A 20592-nucleotide genomic window follows, 5' to 3' on the forward strand; every position below is an offset into this window, starting at 1 on the left:
GAGCCAATCAAAGGTCTCCTTGCACCTGCCTCACGCCGCTCCCCTTACTGATCCTCCGGCCAATAGCAGCAAACCTATCATCACGTCATCTCTCTCGCAAGCCGTGTGCAGCGAGCGCCCTCCGAGCAAAAGAGCAGGTCCCCGAGGGCGCGGGCTCTGGCGTTTGACAAATCAGAGTCCCACGTGCAGTTCTAGGAGCCCGCCCACCATCTTGTCTCCCTCGTCCCTATCTTCCCGCCCTCCGAGATCCGGAGCCAATGCGCAATCGCGGGGCCGCACTTTCTTTCTAAGTGACAGCGATTCTACCCAATGCGCTCCCACCCCGCCTCTATCGCACCTCCGCGCCAATCACTTCCCGGCGGTCGACTGTCCGCCAATCGCCGCTCGACGCCGAGGGCGCGACGCGGCTTCCACCCAACAGGAAGCCGAGCAGGGGCGTGAGGGACTAGCGAGACGACCAATCGGCGCCGACCGCCTTTGTGAGGGAAAGCTGTGGCGTGGAAGGTTCGCGAAACCGCCGCCGCCATCGCGCCCTCCGTCTCGGCTCTCCGCCTATGGCGACCGGGGCGAACGCGACGCCGCTGGGGAAACTCCATCCGCCCCCGCCACCGGGCAAGACCGGCTACCCGCTTCCTCCTCCGGGATTGGTGATGCAAGGCCCGCCGCCTCCGCCGCCGCCTCCAGGCCCCGCGCAGGCCCAGCCGCAGCCGGCCATCCCGAGCCTCATGGCGGCCGCCGGTTTCCCCTTCGCCGCGCTGCCGCCGCCGCCGCCGCCGCCGCCGCCCCCGCCGCCCCCCCAGCAGCCCCAACCGCCCCCGCAGCAGCCTCAGCCGCCGCCGCCGCCGCCCCCGCAGGCCCAGCAGCCCCAGCCGGCCCAGTACGGCCAGTACCGCTTCCCTTCGCCCCCGCCTCCCCAGCCGCAGCCGCCCATGGGCCACGAGCAGCCGCCGCCCCAGCACCTCCACCTTCTCCAGCAGGACGAGGGCGGCCAGGCCGGGGCCGGCAACACAGGCAAGTCGGGGGAGGCGGTACCCGGGGCCGAAATTTCGCGGGGGGGGGGCGGCGGTCCAGGTCACATCCCTGTATTCTGACGAAGTCGTTCGGCGTTGCCGCCTTCGGGGCAGTTTTTTCGCCTTCTCCCTCTATTCTGTGACGGTGGGTTGCCTGGTGGCCTCCCATCCAAGCGTCAACCCGCCCTGACGCCGCTTACCCTTTTCTGAGAGCAGCTGAAGGCGGGTTGGGACTTTTCTGCGGACTGAAAAGTGCATTGTCGGCCCTTCCTTTTTCTCTCCGTCCTAAACCCTATACGCTAGCCGGACGTGTTTTTTTTCCCCCACGTGGACACGGACTTTACGACTGTGCTGGTTATGTAAATTTGCGTCTCATCTAAAAGCATAGCCCCTGCTGACTTCGTAGGTGTCTCTCGGTAGGAGGTTTTTGTTTGGGGAGGGGGGGCAAGCGATTGCCGCTGCCTTCTAGGATTTGAAAATACTGAAATTTCCTTACTATGCTGTACTTGTGCCTGATGAAAGTTTGGCGTGTACGCAAGGCTGGATTTAGTCACACGCTTAAACAGGCCACTGACGAGCCACCCAGTGCATTCACACAATATGCCAAGCTTGGTTAGTAATAAGCCTGGTTAGTTTTCTCTCCGTGAGGTGTAGCCCACAGGATTTGTTGACTGTTCACTATATTGACCAAATCCAAAAAACGAGTTAATTTTGTCTCCAAATTAACATGTCCTGTGATAAAAACGGCCAGTGTTATTAAGTGTTGTGTATACCATAAACTGCTCTATCTCCATGTGTTTATTATCTGTATATGAATGTATGGAGCTATCCAGTGTTCCATGGTATCCAAAGAGTATGATTATGATGTCATAAATGAGACAGATGGCCATTTGAGTAGTTTTACATGACAGGACTAGGCACAGATCAAACTGACGGCTTAGTCTTGTTCTGAATTCGACTAACAGCAAAACGAAGTACCATTCTGTTAACTTTCACATTAGACAGGAGCAACTGAGGGGAAAACATTTGTTAAGATACAGTATAAAGAAGAAACTAAAAGATGAAGAATAAATTCTATTTTTTAATTACTATAAAATACCACCACTTTGCTGAAGATCTAAAGACAGTACAACAGTGTTTCTCAACCTCAGCCACTTTAAGATGTGCGGACTTCAACTCCCAGAATTCCCTAACTGGCATGGCTGGGTGGGGAGTTCTGGGAGTTGAAGTCTGCACATCTTAAAGTTGCCAGGTTTGAGAAACACTGGTATATATGGTTTCCCTCTCACCGTTTTTCTTCACAGTAGTCCTACACAATAACTCAGGATAAAGGACAGCAAGCTAAGCAAGGATAGATAATTAAGTTCATGGCATCAGACCAGAACCGAGCTGTAATATCTGCAGCACAGAGATATATTTAAGTAAGAGACTTACAAAGATGGTGAAAAGAAAAATCCCGGAGCTGCAGCATGATTTTAGGGTAGACTTTCCGTTTTGGTGCATCTGGCCTTTTTTCTTGTTGGTTTTAGATGAACAAAATGGAGGCATAATTGTAGAATTGAAAGAGATTACAAAAATGGGTGATTAAATTGCCCTTTTATCTTTGGGGAGTTGTTTTATTTTTAAGAGCTGGATTTTCAGAGTGATTTTCATGTTTCCCTTGAGAGATAATTTTAATACAATATTGAAAGATTACTAGTGCTACAGAGCATGACCCAACATGTAGTTTTACAGTTGCTCCTGTGGAACAAGCACCATTAAGCAAATAACAAGCTACGTCCTAATGGGCATATTTGGAGAAATTAAACAGCCCTATTAAATTATGGGAATGCAGTTTCCATTGACTTGATATCTTCTAGATGTGTTGGATCACAGCTCCCATAATCCTTAGCTATCTTCACCTTTTGCTGTCCTGTCTGGGAGTGTTAGGGGTTTTAGCTTAATTTTTAAGATTTGTATCTGGTTCTTGCTTTTGCTGTGCTGACAGTAAGCTTTATTCACTTTACATACATCTGAATTTTTATCACATGCTACAAAAAGATTTGCGCTGGACGTATATGTCTTAAAGAAAAATGAATCCCCAATTTTGGAGGACTGAAAAGTTGGTTTCTTGGTTGTAAGATATTTTCTTGCCCATATTCCCTGTGAGAGCTTGCTTGTAAGAATCTGGGGCCGGAAATGTGTTTGTGTGTGAAATATGAGAAGTGCACGTACACAGGGACGATGTTGCAGACCATAGCACACACTGCCATGGAATACCTGGTCCTATAAATAACATTGTGTCTGTAGATTACCCTAATAAAAAGAGGAAGAGGAGCCGATGGAATCAAGACACCATGGAGCAGAAGACTATCATCCCTGGCATGCCCACAGTCATCCCTCCTGGGCTTACCCGTGAACAAGAAAGAGCCTATATAGGTAAATGCTTGTTCTGTTTTTTCTTCTTCATGTCAGTGCTGATCCAGAAGCAATTTCCAGCTATTGTGTTTGTCTGAGGCATTTCCAATATGTGTTTTTGAGAACTCAGGTTATGGCAGCCTTGTCTTCCTTATTTAAATAGATAAACATGTCTCCGCTGAGAGTGAGTTGTGCTCTGTCCCAGCTCCCTGTCCTGTTTAACTGAACCAGTGTCCTCCACAGGCATGGTAGAAGTGGCACAGTCCGTCGAGATGATGGGAATTAAAACTTGCTGACATTCGCTTAATTGGCAAACTTATCGGCAGGGTCTCTTGTTATCTTCACAGACTCCTTGCTAGCGGAGAACACTTAAGAGTCCCTTTTCAAGCTGTTTTGTTTGAAAGCAAGTACCTCTTTCACAGTGAATTATAGCAAACTAATCTAACCATGGTTCCCTTTCATTTTCTTTTGTGTTGTGATGCTAATCCTTCAAATCTAAAATTAAGTATCCAAGGTGGTGAAGACCAATGAGAGGAAAGTCTCCTAACTTCTGTTTTTTGACATCCTCAAATACTTGAGAGTGGGCTCTGTTAGGTTAGCTCGGAGCTCTGAAGTCAAATGCACGGAGTTGCTGGGAAAGGGATACTGCTTGGTTCTATGGGAATTATGATGTTGGATCTGTTAATTGTGGAAACTGGGAGTGGTGACTGTCACTATCGTACAAGGGAGTGAAAACTATTTCTATTCTCTGTGTTAGGAAACGTGATGTGTATTTGTGAATGTTGATCAATGCTGGGACTGAAATCAGCTAGGGTTTTGTAATGTTGATTACTATATGCAATCCTTACCTTGATATACAGCAGATTTTTCATAATTCACAGCTGTTTAAACCCTGTTCATTGTATTTGGGTTGCAAAACAATTTTAAACTCCTTTCTTTTGCATAATTCACTGAGAATTTTGAAGTAAAGTAATCAGCTATCCATAGCACTACTGAAGGCCGCTCAGAAATCTGTTACTAGATGGTCATCATGATCACTGAGTCAGTATCTTTACAGAGTATCTCTGAATCAGGAAGATTAAAAATATTTTTCATTTATTGCTGGTTGGAGAAATTGATACTCCTTTCTGCACTGCAGTTGAAAAGGGCCATTTTCTTTACATTTCTGAAGTTGACTTCTAGCTTATTTCAATGGGCTCAACACTATTCTGTGTAATGAAATTGCACAGTGTAAACTAATTCTCTTGCAGAAAATAAATGACACTGATTCAGTAAACTCGTTTTATATGAATAAGTAGTCAAGCATTCCCTGGTGTTTGAGCCATTGGATTTAGAAATGTAAATTTCTAACATTTTTGTAAAATTCTGTGAGGTTCAGTGTGTGAATGGATAGAATTGATCAGAATTCTCAGTCTGTGCAGAGATAGGAGTGCTACCCTTGCTTTGTGTACTGGAGTGTTCAAGATGGGCTTTGCAGTCCACAAGCGAACTCAGTAAAGATGATTGCTGGGAGGGGGCAGGGTGTGGCTCTCAGTAGCCCTACCAAGCAAAGGTCCATGCGCATCCGTAAGAATGCAGGGGCTTTGTCAATCAGAGGCTCCTGATACACGAAACAGTGCTTACAACTGGATAATTTATCATTTGGTACCATTAATAGCAGATACAAAATATCATCACCCCAAATTAATACTGCCGATTCCCCTAAGAGAGAGCAGTTTTGAAAAATCCCGGACAGACTCTTCTGAAGACGAGAGTGTTGACACAGTTCAGAATGTTTGAGATTAAACATTTGGAAATAGTGTGCAATCCGAAGTTTTGGGAGTTGTCTGTGGCCTTGAAATACGGTGGATTAAAGGAAACAAAACCACTGTATCTTGTAACAGAATCTGAAAGAGAGCTAACCACCTTTGCAGGTTCTGAAACAGACAGCCTGGCCTCTGAATTTTGGGCTCTGTTTTGGTCCTTGGAAATGAGCTCTGTTTTCACTTCAGCGTATTGTGAGCCTTGTTCACCTTAAGACAAATTACATACCTAAAATAACTTTGTGCCCGCCAATAAATAAAATACCAATCTTACCCCTTGTCTCTGTAATAGTTGCACTTATTCTTACATTTAACAATAAAAAAGTTGTTTTTGACTTGATAAATTGTGCTTATGCCTAAAAGTTAATTATTCTAGGTCCATGCCCGCCAATACTTCTGTTTGTTTGAACTCCTGGAGATAAAAATATGACAGATTAGTTCAAAATTACTTGCCATGTGAGTTATAAAGACACTTAACTTTCTTATCAGTAAAAAAGATATCTCCTGAAGAGAATAGATTTTGGTTTATGTAACAGCAGAAACTAATGGCTTTTTCTAGTATTGCATGCTTATAGTCCCACCTTTCTGTTTTGAAAGGTACCCAGGTGGCTTTGGAAAAAAGTGAAAGATAATGAAAAGCAAACAAAATAGCCAATAAAGGGAAAGCATGAAAATCGTTGAGAGACCATGGTTGCTTTTGTTAGTAGATCTCCTGAAAGGTCACAAGTGTTCAACCCTTGATACTCCCTGTATTCCTAGACCTCTAATATAGGTTTGGAAATAGATCCCTCGATGCCCACCAGACTTTCTGTCCCACCTGATTTAAGTTGTTTTTTTTTTTTTTTTAAATTTTTTTAATTAAAAAGTCTGTGCAGAAGGGATTTGCATTCTGCAGAGCACTTGCCTCAAGCATAATTTTTACTTTGAACAATATCCTTGGGCCCCATATAGATATCTGGGGTGTTTTTTAAAATAATGGGTGGCAGCAGCCCAATTCTTCATTTAAGTGTGCTCATCTGCCCAGAAAGAAGCAAAGGGAAGCTGATGTAGTTGGAAGTACCCTGGGATACTAGAAGAGTAGTGGGCATCAGCCTCACTAGCTTCCTGCCTGGTAAATGGGTACTTTCTGATTGTCTCCATCCACCATGGTACCTATTTCATGAATGTGCCCAAGGCACGCTTTCAAAATTTCAAATGTGCCCACCAGCCCACTGACTTTCTGGAAGAACTAACGTCTCTCTCTTCTGAGAGCCACTGGTGTACTTCATTTTCCCAGTTTTTATCCTTGTAGAAAAGGGATCTTCACGTGGGTGTGCACGAAATGGAAAATGTTTTGTTCTGAACCTGAAACCATCATTTGCCACAAATTATATCAGACTGCCTCAGTTCAGCCATGGCTGGCAGAAACAAAGCCAAAACATTTGATTCTTCCAGGTTTGGCCAAAGCAAAACCCAGAGGGATTTTACTGGGTGAATAGGACAAGGCTGGTGTGTACTGCTTCCCTCTTCCAACTTCACCAGCTGCTGCCAATGTGGCAGCGTGGCACATCCCAGTGACCCCTCCTACTTCATCAGCGGAGTCCCTTCCCTCCTCGGTTTGCTTTCCATGTGCTGCCTGGGTGCCAGTTCCTTACTGTAGTAGTCTCAGCAGTCAGGACTGGGCTCCCAGCATGGCATACCCTAACCTGTCTGCCCCCTTCCCAACCCTTCTAGGGCCCACACACTGTTGCCAAGGAAGTCCCTCAGCCTTGGCTTTCTCCAGCTTACCCCCTCCCCCAGGCTCTCCTACCCAGAACAGTCCTAGTTTGAACTGTTTTGAGGACCAAACAGCCCTGGTTTGTTTCACATACAGACCAAAACATCCTAAGCTCACATGTTTCAATTCAGGCACAGACCCCTGAAAATCACTTATTCTGTGCCCAGAACAGTTTATGTTTAGCATATCCCTAGATTTTAGCACTTTCCCCGAACCTGTTTCTCCATAGCTAAACTGTTATTTCAGAGCTCGAGTTGCATTATGTTAAGTTTTCAGACCAACAGAATTGAATTGCAAACATGCTAGAGATGTAGGTACTGTGTGGACTGTGGCAAGAAGCACTGTCCCCAGCAAGTGGGTTTTTCAAGACATGGGTTATCTCCCTCTTCTGTATTCACGTGACAATGGGTGTACCTTTGCTTTGTGGTGCTTTGGCTTGGGGTCTGCAAATTTATTCCACCGGTAAATGCCAGTGGGACCTGACTAAAAGCCGCTTTGCATCAAGGGGTTTAAGGACTGTGGCTCTATCTTGATACTCTCCATTAGTTGAGGACATATTAGTTGTTTTGCACTCTGATCAAAATGTTACATTATGGGTCTAAAAAACACTTACTATATGTTTGACATTTATTAGTCCTGCCTTTAGGTATTCGGTGTCTCTGTGCAGAATTGGATAACCAGCAAGTGAAAGCATGTTAAGATTTTGCATAACTGCGTATTTCAGTGTTTAGTTATGGTCGTAAGACTAACCAATCAATAAACTATCAGTGTTTAGTATTTATGAGTTAGGAGAAGCATGACCTATAAGTCATAATCTCCAGAAAGACGATTCTAAGCTGGTATGAACTGTAACTCTAATACACACAACACACTGAGGCTGCTCTGATGTAAAAGATTAAGAGTTAATAATATCCTAATTCCTACTGGAAGTTTGTCCTCCACCAGTTACAGCAAATTAGGATGGTCATCTTTCAGTGGCTCAGAAGTCAGACTCAATCAAAAACTTCTTTTTTTAACTCTTGAATGAATGCCTTGCTTTCTGATGAATAATTGTTTTTTTAAGACTTGCTAGAAATAAGGAGGGCCGTTTCTGGATTCCTGATTAACTTACTTGACTGACATGACATTGTAGGGTCTCCTCATTCTTATGTTGATGTTATCAGTCATCCCTTGCAAATTCTCCAGTTCTTCATGCTTTAATGTTGAGATTTCAGATGTTTTTTGGTAACATTGTCTTTTTTTCCATCCTTTTTTCTTTCCTAACCTGGTTTCTTCCAGTGCAACTGCAGATAGAAGACCTGACTCGTAAACTGCGCACAGGAGACCTGGGCATCCCCCCTAACCCTGAGGACAGGTTGGGAAACAGTTTTAACCAGCTGACAGTAACACTTTTTACCTTTTTCAATAAATTTTTGGTGGCATCATAATGTCAATTCAATGAAATTCCTTCCTAATGAAATATCTTCAGTGATCTGATTTGACAGATGGTAGCCAAGTTCTTACTGGTAGGGAATATGTGAAACCAGACCAGAAAGAGATCAGGTTGCATCTTTGATGTGGGGTTTCTAAGCCTGTGTAGGCTGTAATGCTTAACCTGACTTGAGAGGGGAAAATACATGGTGGCCAACTCATTTTAACATGTGCAGTGCTGGTCCTGGCAGAGTCCAAAGGTCTTTCTCACAGGTTCACGCTGAGGAACTCTCAGCACAGTTGCTGAGTGAGAGCAGTCTGGGAACTTTTTCTGACCGCTGATTTTGCAGTACTTTGCAGTGGTGGCTGAGGGGTGTGCACTAACCAGTTTCTTTGGTAACAGCTACTACATAGCAGTGGCCAGTATCTTGGGGTTTGGGGCCCAAGCACTATTGTACCTACAAGTGCACAGAATTGGACACCTGTGGTTTTGTTGGGGTTCAGGGTCATCCCTAAATAAATAAATAAAATGCACATGGTTTTTTTTTAAATTGGCTTATAAAAATTAATTTATCGGAAGGTGTAAGCTGGAAGTTGTGTTTTAGCACATTGCACAACTTGTAAGCCAGTTCTTGCTGTTAAAAATGGGACTATGGAAGAAAGTCTTTCCTTAAATTCAGCCCATCTGAAACTGTAATTTGGAGCTATAAATAAAAGTGGGGCTGCTAAAACTTTTGGACGCCTTGCAAGAGAAATTTAAATACTAGCTCTTGGGATACTATATTGCCTGTTACAAACAGCTGAGGAATGCCTTTTTGGCTTGCTTTTTTAATCACAATTATGGGATTTAGATTAAACATAATAGGTGAACTTCATGGTGGGACTAGATCGATGTGCTTTTTATGTTTATAAATATGAAATGGGGTGGTTGGTTTTAATTTAACAGGTGAATGAGAAGGTTAATGCAAAACAAGGGGTTACTGTTAACTTTTTTATGTATATATAAGATGCTTGTTTGAATAATCTTTCTTGGAACGAGACCATACTGGTTAAAAGATTTGATATCTTTAACATTTATTAAAAATGAATTGTTTTATGTACTTGCAAAAGGGCAGTTGTTACTACTGGAAGTGTGAAACTATTAGGTATATAATCAGCTTGAAACTCTTAAGGTTTAATCAATTTATTACACGTCTGCATGTGTCTGTTTTGAAAGGATCTACTAAATTAGTGAATGAGGTTATTTTAAACTGGCTAGCAAATGTGGATGAGGGAAAATGTTCGCATTATTTTGGGTTGGTTAGGCCACTTTGGGTCCTAGTAATGGAGGTGTAATTTAGACATGATCACTCCTTACCAAATCTGACATTTTTATTTCATATTCATATTGTGTTGATGATTCACTTCAGGCTGAGAAGACATGGGGATCAACTGGCTGTAATCAATCATTTAACCAGCTAGAAAGAGAGATTGTCTAACTAAAATCACAGGGTTTAGATTCTCATTATTTCAAGGATGTATTTTTTTAATATAACATGACCAACATCTCTTCCCTTCTTGCAGCTGATTCTAAATTTTTATTGCAATATGTTCGGGAAAAGATCCATAATCTTAACCAGAATTCTAGAGGTGTGGCTTAAAAAAAACAAAAAACCACAAGCCCAGCTGTGGTAAAATTAAGCTGATTCTTTTGATTTTTAATTGCAACGTTTTCCTTTGTTAAAATCTCTGCTCTCTGGGTACCTGAACCCCATGGAGAAAGCAGGTCTGTCTCTAGTGGTTTGAAAGGCCCAGAATATGGCATGAGAAGGGTACATTTGTTCATTTTGTACCTACACCAGTTTCTGACTCTTAAACACAATAAACAGGTTCAATCGGTCTTGTTGCAGCAGCAGAGTGAAGGTAAAGCCAGGACAGAAACCTTAACCCTTTCACATGGTGCCAGTTGAATAGGCTTAATCTATATTGCCAGCAAGAATTTGATAGAAGCCTAACCTGTCTTGTTACTTCCTGATGTTAAAAAAAGTCCAAATTTAACCTGAATAATTCTTCATTGATTTAGCTCCTGCGGCAGGGTTCTTTCTAATGTATGGCTCCGTGGAATAATGAAGTTGGAAAGTTTGTTCTCTGTGTGAATCAACTTTCTCCATCTTCCCTGCCCCCTCCCCTTTTTTAATAGGCACACTCATGGCAGAGCTGTTGTCATGGCTATGTCTGACCCTGTTTTCCTTTCTATATCCTCCCCCTCAGTAAACCCCCACCCAGATTTTTCCTTCTGGTAGTAGGCAGTGGTTTGCAATAGCTGCCTTGTCCCTGTAACATTAATGGATTTGAATTAGTTTATACCTTCCTTTCCTGTGGTCTCTTAATTTTTTTCTGAGTTGCACTAGAGTTGAGGGGAGCCTGTACTTAATAAGTGGCCTTGAATATTTACTGCGTGAGAAATCACTGGGCATTGTTCCTCCGCAGGTCTCCTTCCCCCGAACCAATTTACAATAGTGAGGGGAAGCGCTTGAACACCCGGGAATTCCGCACACGCAAGAAGCTAGAAGAAGAGAGGCACAATCTGATAACGGAGATGGTGGCTCTCAATCCGGACTTCAAGCCACCTGCTGATTACAAGTATGTCAGAGGATAGAGAGATGTTTGGATTTTTTTTAAGACTCCTTGATTTGCAAGCAGCATTCAAGTAGAGACTAAAGGGCTGTTTGGATGTCGCCTAACCACAGTTAAAGTGGTGGCCTGACAGGCTGACACAATGAGGGGGTTAGAGAGTAGGCCCTGTGGCTGCTCCTTCTTGCCCGCTGCTGCCTCTCAGAACACGGGTCCTCTGAACAGACCCTCCCAAGACCTTAAAGGTTCAGGTAGGAACAGCGGGAACCACGTGGCATTCAAGTTGCTTTTAAGCCTGAAGAGGCCGTGTAGTCCTCAGAGTGCCGGACGGGTAGTGCTGTCTGATCTGTACAAATTAACAGCCACGATCCTGAGTTTTAATCTTGCCAAATGTCCTGGCAGCCACACTTGAGAGTCCTTGGGTTTATTTTTGAGGAAGATACTGTCCAAACTGGAGAGTCACTATTTCTAGATCTCAGCCATTTCCTGAAAAGTTGCAGCTCACAAACGAGTTGACTCATTTTGCACGGGGTTAGTAGGCAAAGCTCTCTTAAGTTGTACTGTCACAAGAGGCTCTTGGGATCAGCACAGACTTGTTTTTAGGGGGAGGCACCCAAGTGTAATCACCTGTTCTCCAATCTTTTCCAGACCTCCAGCAACTCGAGTGAGTGATAAGGTGATGATTCCGCAGGATGAATATCCTGAGATTAACTTCGTCGGGCTTCTGATTGGACCAAGGTACGGAAGTGCGGCGACGATGATGATGATAGCAGAATAGGCGGATCAGTAAGAATGGTGGTGGCAGTGCTTTACTTGTGTAATGGGGCAAAAATGTTCTTTGATTTTAGATGAAATACAGGAACTGTGTTTTCTCAGCACCGCATTTGTATTCTTTAGTGATTTTAATTTAAAGGGAGGCTCATCTAGAACCCACCACATCATGCCTTATATAGGTGAAGTCCTTTAGGCATACAGTTCTTGTCATAGCCTTCACAATTGCCTCATCTCCTAGATTTGAGCCTGTTATTGGTAGAAGCACTTTCTGTTAACCAGATTGTATGGCATTGGCTGCCTGATGTAATCACTCAATCCCTACATTTTTAGGGGTAACACACTGAAAAACATTGAAAAGGAGTGTAATGCCAAGATCATGATCAGAGGTAAAGGGTCTGTGAAAGAAGGAAAAGTGGGACGGAAAGATGGCCAGATGCTGCCCGGTGAAGATGAGCCATTGCATGCTTTGGTCACTGCCAACACGATGGAGAATGTGAAGAAGGCTGTGGAACAGGTGGGCTGCGTGGGCCTCATACACTTGAGCTAAAAGGATACGTAGTCCTATACTCAAAAGCAAGGCAGAAATATCAGCATGTTACATCCAAACCACAAAAAATTGTAAGCGGGGGCAAACACAGCTTCAGAGATGCATGTTTTGAGGAGTTTGTACTGTTCGTGAACCGAGCCATGTGAGACAGAGCAAACCTGGTGGTTAAAAGGTGGTTACTAGATAATTGGGCTGGGAAAGAATTGGGGATTTACAGAACTAAGTTCCGGGTGCACCATTGGAAGACCTGAAGGACCAGGTTGGGGGCAATCCTCCTGGAGAAAATCTGGTCACTGGGAGCTAGTACCGACTTGAGGGCACGTGAACAGTAATCAGAAACTAAAGTTCCTTCCTGGACCATGTGGCTTCACCATTCCAGGGCAGTCCAGCAGTTTTCCAGAAGTTAATCCTATAAACCCTAACCTATTCGTATATCCACATCACCAACTGCTTCCAGTTGGGAGGATGAATTGCTGGGGAATTGCTGGATCATCCCTGGTCCAGAGGAGGAACGGTAGGTTTGCGTATTCAGTCATCAGTAGGCCCCAAGCCTGAGTAAATATTTTCTTCCTTTTTGGTGGCTATTGCTGTTACTATTCATTTCTAAAATGCAATTGTCACCTTGCAGCTAGAAATTTAAATAATGTCCCACGGCTTGACGTTATGAAACTGAAGATCTCCCTCCAGTTGTGTTGGGACTGTACTCTTCTCACTCAGTATAGCTGTCAGGAGTTGCAGCCCTGAAATCTGAGACACACCAGGTTGGGAGAGGCTGTTCAGACAATGTTCGTACCATTCCCAGAGATGGCTTCACGTCAGCACCAGCAAGACTTACTTATCCCCCAGGATAGTTATACCGTATGCTTTCCGATCATGCTGGGATGCCACGATGCCGATGCTCCCACGCAAAGTCCATTCAAAAAGAGGAATCCAAGATTGCCATGAAAACTAGTTAACAGGCAGTAACAGGAGAGGGGTCCCAAGGATTCTCCCGCTGAAGCATGCTTTCTTCCTAAGCCTGGCTGATCAAGTGTCAGTCACTTGTGTGGTCTTCCAGATGGGAAAGTTGCTCTGAGGAGGGTCTCTGGTTTGGCAGGAAAGGTAACAAAAAATTAGGGAGTGTCCTCGCCTGGAGTGTCCATCAAATTATTTGGCAGTTTCACTGAACAGAGGCAAGAAACCATTGACTTATTAGATAGGTTCTTGAGGCATCCCCTTTCTCCTGCCCGAGAACGCTTTCAAATGTGGAGGGGGGCAGCAAAGCATTGGGGTGGCATAACTCTTGAGATGGGCAAAGCCAGGAGTTCCTGGCTGGGAATGGACGGCTATATCCCCCGACAGAAGACTTTTGATGGCTGCTCAATCCTCTTCTGGAAACAGGTCCTTGCTCTGGCAGCCTCCCATGCTGTGGAGAGGACTGGGGAGCCAGTTGGTGCTTGGGTGCGCAGCAGCAACTTGGGCCTCTTGTCTCTTCCAGATCAGAAACATTCTGAAGCAAGGCATTGAGACACCAGAGGATCAGAATGACCTGCGCAAGATGCAGCTGCGGGAGCTGGCTCGTCTCAACGGGACATTGCGTGAAGATGACAACAGGTAGGGTCTGGGCAACCGAAATGCGATCCTACTGGAGAGAGCCTTTTCTCCTTTGTCCCTGGCCTGACTCTCTTCTCTCTCCTCCCCACCCAATCCACCAAAGGATTCTACGTCCATGGCAAAATACAGAGACTCGCAGCATCACAAATACCACAGTGTGTACCAAGTGTGGAGGAGCTGGCCACATAGCATCGGACTGCAAATTTGCCCGGTAAGTCTCTGGAGTATCTTTGCCAGCCTCTAGGAATGGTAGAAGTCACTGCCCATCATCCCTGGAGGCTGCTTTCTTGGAGGAGTCTGCTCAAGGGCTCTGGGAGTTGGGTGTGCCAGTTGTTCCCTGGGGTGTTGATGTCTGAGGCATAAAGTGTTGTTTTCTCCGGACAGGCCTGGGGATCCCCAGTCAGCACAAGACAAAGCGCGCATGGACAAGGAATATTTGTCTCTCATGGCTGAACTGGGAGAAGCTCCAGTACCAGCTTCCGTGGGATCATCTTCTGGACCGTCGAACCCTCCCCTGCCCAGTGGCCCAAGACCGTCAGGGCCAGGAAATAGCCAGCCACCTCCTGTGAGTATTGGAAATCTTCCATAGTTGGAAAAGTCTTGTCTGATGCCTGTTAGCAGTCAGAGAGGAGGCCTTTCCATAATGTTGGGAAAGGACTGACTCGGTAGGGATTCAGGGGGAGTCATTTGTGCAATGTGTCCCAAAAGAAAACTCCTCTTCCAGAGATGGGGGCGGTTTCATCTTTGTACGGCTACAAAACCGCTTGGAAAGGATGTCTGATCGTGTGATTCTCCGCAGTGACAGAACTAAACGGCTAACCCTTTGTCTGCATCTCTCTCCTCATAGAGCCGTCCACCGTGGATGAATTCTGGCCCTTCTGAAAACAGGCCCTTCCATAACATGCATGGGGGTGGCGGTAGTGGTGGCGGCGGCGGCGGCGGGGGACCTGCAGGACCTGGCGGCCCCCATAATTTCCCTCACCCCATGTCGAACATGGGAGGACATGGGGGTCACCCAATGCAGCACAATCCCAGTGGCCCCCCACCTTGGATGCAGCCTCACAACCCCCCAATGAACCAGGGACCACATCCCCACGGGCCCCCTGGCCCCCATCACATGGGTGAGTACAATCCAGAACATCCTGAATCTCCTGCGGGAGGCGGGAGCCAGCCGCCTCTGTCTTGCGAGCGGGACGGGGTGCCGTATTGGTTCATCGGGAGGAGGCCCCTCGTTTCTAGCCCAAGGGCCTGGGACCCGGGTGTCTTTTCCAACTGTTGCTAAGGCTGCGGTCTTTCATTCCCTTAAGATCAGTACCTGGGCAATGCGCCAGTGGGCTCTGGGGCCTATCGCCTCCAAGGAAAAGGTGAGTTGTTGATTTGCGGGGCAAAACCAGGGAAGCGTCCTGCAAGGGAGGGCAGGCACTGTGAGGAGGGGGGTGCCCGGGTTCTGCTCAATGGGCTCTCTGGCCCTGCAGGTATGATGCTGCCTCCGATGGGTATGATGCCCCCTCCGCCCCCTCCGCCCAGTGGCCAGCCTCCCCCGCCTCCCTCTGGTCCTCTCCCCCCATGGCAGCAGCAGCAGCAGCCGCCACCCCCGCCTCCCAGCAGCAGCAGCACCCCCTTGCCATGGCAGCAAAGTGAGTAAGAGCACTTCTTTTGATTTTGCACCTCGGTCACCCTCTACGGGGCGAGCTGATTTGATTGCAAGCTGGTGGCCCACCCTGGTCAGGCCTGCCTCCCTGCCTCTCGGGGGAGGGCTGTCCCCACCAGGGAGGATCCTCCTTGCCCCCTGCCCCTTGATTAGCCACCTCACACCTGCAGAAACCTGACTCCACAGGGCCTCCAGGGTGACCCCCCTTGGGCCCAGGACAGCTTCCCAAAACCGAGCGGCTGCATCTCGGCCCTGCACCGGGGGTGGCTTGTGGGGTACAGCACCCTGTCATACCCTGGCTAAAAGGAGCTGCCACAGTCCTGGAGGGCTGGCATACCTTTCCAGGCCTGGGAAAGGACGGACACAACAGAGAGGCCTCTTCCTTCCCTCGGGGGGAGGTTCAGCCATTTCCCTCCTGGGCGGGATGTGGGACCCCTGGACCGGAGCCCGGGCTGACCTTGGGCTGTTTCCATTCCAGGTACAGCGACCACCCCCACCACGAGCGCTGGCACCGGGGGCCTCCCTCCATGGCAGCAGCAGCAGCAGCAGGGGGCGGGGGCAGCAGCTTCTACGGGGGGCCCCCAGATGCAAGGCAGCCCCTCCATGGTGCCTTTGCCTCCCGGGGTCCAGCCTCCGCTGCCCCCCGGGGCCCCGCCGCCTCCCCCGCCCCCCCCGCCTGGCTCCGCGGGCATGATGTACGCGCCTCCCCCTCCTCCGCCGCCCATGGACCCTTCTAATTTTGTCACCATGATGGGGGTGGGGGTACCGGCCTTGCCACCCTTTGGCATGCCCCCCGCCCCCCCACCGCCCCCTCCCCAGAACTGAGGAATCATTTTTCTATACCGTTACTTTTTCTCACCAATACAGAGCCAGGAATTGGACTTGGGGGGCAAGGAGCTTGTGTGAACCTTAACCAGGAAAGTTGTACTCTTGTGATCGGTATTTGGAGAGGTGCGTGATCCCTCTCCTGGTTGATTGGCTGGTATCTTTCAGTAGCAGATCCTGCTTTTCTCATCTGGACACTCCTGCCCTCTCCTTTCAGAAGCAAAGGCTACCCACTTCCCCCGGGGAGAACCAGAATCTTGGGAAAAACCTCCCGGTTGAATCAGCCAGGGAAGCAGCGAGGCCCTTTGTGGCTGAGGGCTGGCGGGGGGGAGGACGGCATCGGGTCGCCTTTCGTTTCTTCTTGCCAAGCAGATATTTTTTTTAGCCACCTCTTCTCTGCAACCACCTGAGCCTCGGCTTTAAACCCTCCTGCTGATAAATAGTTTGAAGAAGTACATGGACTTCTGCAGAGGCCACATGCACCACGTTGAGTTGGGGTTTCCAGGGATGTTTCTCCCCCACGCCTCTTCCGCAGGGGAGGGGCGGTCGTTTCAGGCTGTGGCTGCCTTCCGGAGGGTGGCTTCAAACCCTCCTTCCCTTCATACTCATTGAGGAGCAAAGACAGAGGCAGGGTAGGAGGGAGCATCTCCGCCTATCCCAAAGTCTTACCAGCCTGGAAACTCTTTTTTTTTTCCTTTGTTTTTTTTTTACACAGCAGAGTTTGTGGTCTGGGGTGACCCCCCTCCCTTGATTGAATGACTTCTGTTGAAAATGATGTGTGTCTGTGGACGTTCCAGTCTCCTGTAACCATTTTCTTAATTGCTTTTTTTGTGTAAGAATACAACTGATGTAGAGAGGAGGTTCCAATTAAATGCCGCTTTTAAAGTAGCCCTTCTGCGTCTCCCGTTCCTTTAAAGGGAATGGCTTTGGCTGCTGGTCCCCACGGCTGGCAGATGGAGGCTGTGGCCCTGGGCATGAGCCCCCCATGTCCTTTGGGGGGGGGGAGCTGGTTAGGCAAGGAGGGGCCGAGCGGGCGTTTCCTCTCCGTTTCTTCAGATAACGCCAATTTGGTCGCTGTGTCACCAGGGGGTCGTTTCTGCTGGTGAGAGAAGCTGCCCTCCTGTAACACAAGCATCTAACTTGTTCCTAGCAGCTGCCCTGTTTCCCCACCCATGCAGGCTTTAAGTCCGTTTCCGCTTTGAAATTAAATTTATCTGCCCAAGTGTTGAAAAAGAGCCATTTGTAAATGAAAAGGGGTTCCTCGGCTCTGAAATAATCTCCTCGAAGCTCTCTCATTGGCAGAAGTTTGCCAGAAACTGGAGGAGAGAGATCTTTTTCTTTGCTGCGAGAGTCACCGACCGGGGCCGTTGTTTCCAAGTCAGAAAAAGTTAGAGCATCAGTGACGGGGAACGGTTGCCGTGGTGGGCTTTGCGTGCCCTGAACTGTGGTTTATAAGTCCCTGTCTGCTCATTTGATATAGTTAAGTGAGCCCGGCCAATTGTGGGCTTAGTGTGTTGTGCAAACACCGCTTTCACACACCCTGCTGCTGCTGAAAAAGCAGAGCACGGTTTCCACAGTGGAGTAAATTACTCTGGTACGTTTTCAGAAAGGCTCCTTTGCGGATGACTTTATCTGCTACCGGAATACAAAATTGCTCTCCGCAAAGAACAGGCTGTTCTGGGGCGTGAGGAGCTTGCAATTGTCTCGGCCAGCCGCTGCTGCCCAGCGTTTCCTCTGCCCAGAAGTGGCATTCGGAGCCCAGTCCTTTCGGGGTGGGGAACAGCGTAATCCAGAGTAGCTGAAATCTCTGACCTGCGCCTGTCTTTTAGGTCCGTGGGTGGGGGGCGGTGGCCGCCTCTCTCTCCTCTCCTGAGCAACGGTGCTTGGCTGTACGTTGTCCCTTCTCCCCACCCCCTGCCAAAAAAAGCACGGAGTCTGAAGCGAGATGGTCCCTGTTCTTTGTGAGACTCAAGAATTTCAATTAGGCAGCAAAGGGAAGGGAAGCCTTGGAGGGTTTGTGCTTTCATCGCGCTCTTCCGAAACAGGCCAGCCAGGGGGTGTTTGAACGACATCCGGAGGCTGACAGCAAGCGGCCAAGAGGTGGTCTTAGAATAACTAGCTGGGGGAGGGGGGAATTGGGGTCTTTCCTCCAGTGCAATCTTCAAGGGCCTTCAGGTATTTTGGATGCTGCTTCCCTCCGGAGCCTCCCCCCACCCCCGGCCCATGCCAACTGTTTGCCAGCATTGTGCCCCATTTCTCTTAACATCCAGAGTGCTGGAGAGCTGTTCCCAGGTCTGGTCACCGATGAGGAACAGACGCTGTTTCTCAGCCTCAGCAACCTTAAGATGCGTGGACTTCGGCTCCCAGAACTCCCCAGCCAGCGTGCTTCACGAAGTGGCTGAGGTTGAGGAACGCCGGGCACAGAGGACAATGCCAGAACTGAACTGAACTTGTTGGGTTTGAATTTTGCACCAGACCAGATGAATTTTAATTATGGAGTAAGCCACAATTACCAAGCGAAGCCACACTTGGCTGGTTGACAGGGAACACAGAGCCACAGGCCACACAGCCCAGTGGATGAGCCCAATTTCCCGTCTTTATAGGGAGGAACTTCAGCGCCCGTGGCTCAGTCGGTGGCTGGGACTCGTGTGTGCTTGCAGGCAGAACAAGCCAAGTTCACTCCAAGCTGACTTGATTGCGCATCCTGTTAAAGAGAACTGGGCTACAGATCAGGTAAACCACCAGGCTGGTCTGAGCCCCTGGGAAAATTGAGGGCTTTACTGGAATGTCTTGTGTTTTCGGAGTAGAAAAACTAATTCCCAAACCGAGCAGTAGAAATGCTCATTCCGTGGGTATGTTTAGAAATAGTTTGCTAAATTGCCTCATGGTGGTCAGTGCAGAGAGAGCAGCGGGGGGGGGGGTTTCCTCGGGGAAGGCGAAGGGCTTGGCCTCCAAGCCGGGGGTGGAGTGTGAGCGGACCTGCCACCCTCGAGGGTTGCATGTAGCTTTCTGGCTGATCGGATTTCACCTCCAACTGCCCTGTTTTATGCTTGACCTTTAGCGAGGAGCCGGTGGGACTGTGCTTGCTCCTCGCCTCGTTCTTAACCGCTTCGGGTGTCTGAGATGAAGTTCAGGTTCCACGTCTGCCGCTCTCAGGCAGGGCGGGGTTCTGAGCGCCCAACGGAATCCCCCCGGGTGAACTGGAAGTGGGGTCTTCTCAGCTCAGCTGGACGTAAAGCCGCCAGACGCTTCACCCCGCAAGTTCCAGTAGGTTGCCCCACAAGTTTAGGGAGCCTCAGGCTGTTGAAATTCAAGGCTCTGGTTGCGCTAAGGTTGCGCTAAGAAAGCCAAATTTTGCACAGTCAATTTGAGTGGGGGTTGTGGGAATAAAACCTCAGATTCTCCCTCCCCTCATTGCATCCTAGCCCCTTTCTGGTAATCCTGCTTAGACCCTCAGGTGCCTGTAGTTTGTTCAGGTGTGAATGCAGTAATGCAGCGCTCAGAGGAACAACCGGGCTATGATATCGAAGTGGTGAACTTGACTCTGAATATCAGTGTTGCCTTTTTAATATGCTACTTAAGTTAGCCTGGTGTTTAAAACCATGAGGACTAGAACCTTTTAGGAGGAAGTCTTTAGCCAGTGGCTGTGATTGTTCACCTGGGGAACTCTGCAGGTTGTAAAGGAGACATGATGGCCATGTATCGAAAGCTGTAGCAATGGGTGCCCTGGGGTCAGATTTCCTTGACTTGGTACCTTTCAACTCCCATAATTCCTACTCAAAACAGTGAGTAGCCATGCTAGTTAGGGATTCTGGGAATTGAAGTCTAAAGACCTGGAGGGCATATGATTGAGAAACATAGTTTTACAATGCTAGGCGGGTGCAGGTGGGAGGTCCTAAAAAGTGGATTATAGCATAAAATATTTTTCAGATAAGTTAAAGTCTTCTGGTGACTTTATGGATGTGTCCATGTCAGATATGTTTCCATGGGTATGAAGAACAGCATGCAAAAGTAAAAATCTGCCCTGAGCAATGCAAACTTAACATTGACCCAAAAGCTGAGGTCCATAGTTGGTATTTTTTTTATTCCTAACCCGTTTCAAAGATCTTAGCTATCCAAAGTTGCTGTGGTCTGTATAAATTGTTTTTCATGATCAGTGGAAAGAGGAGCAGAGCTTAGCCAGACCGTAAAGACACTGGACTCTTTGTCCTTCT

At 47.7% G+C, this 20592-nt stretch overlaps 1 protein-coding gene across 6 annotated transcripts; it reads left to right on the forward strand.

The window, feature by feature from the left end:
• Positions 1-475: 475 nt before the first annotated feature.
• SF1 (splicing factor 1) lies at positions 476-17266 on the forward strand. Of its 6 annotated transcripts, none has more exons than XM_063316885.1 (13): positions 477-1011; positions 3300-3428; positions 8244-8319; positions 10845-10997; positions 11637-11726; positions 12093-12276; positions 13787-13902; positions 14006-14113; positions 14287-14467; positions 14750-15023; positions 15210-15266; positions 15378-15543; positions 16032-17266. In XM_063316885.1, the coding sequence occupies exons 1-13, from the start codon at positions 555-557 to the stop codon at positions 16288-16290; spliced, it is 2250 nt and encodes a 749-aa protein (XP_063172955.1). In that variant the 5' UTR covers positions 477-554; the 3' UTR covers positions 16291-17266. The 6 variants fall into 6 exon arrangements, with proteins under 6 accessions (XP_063172959.1, XP_063172955.1, XP_063172954.1 ...); XM_063316884.1 differs by having other exon boundaries at positions 15378-15539; XM_063316887.1 differs by having other exon boundaries at positions 15215-15266; positions 15378-15539.
• Positions 17267-20592: the final 3326 nt, after the last annotated feature.

The sequence above is a fragment of the Candoia aspera genome, chromosome 17 (assembly GCF_035149785.1).
Source record: "Candoia aspera isolate rCanAsp1 chromosome 17, rCanAsp1.hap2, whole genome shotgun sequence".
NCBI lineage: Eukaryota > Metazoa > Chordata > Lepidosauria > Squamata > Boidae > Candoia > Candoia aspera.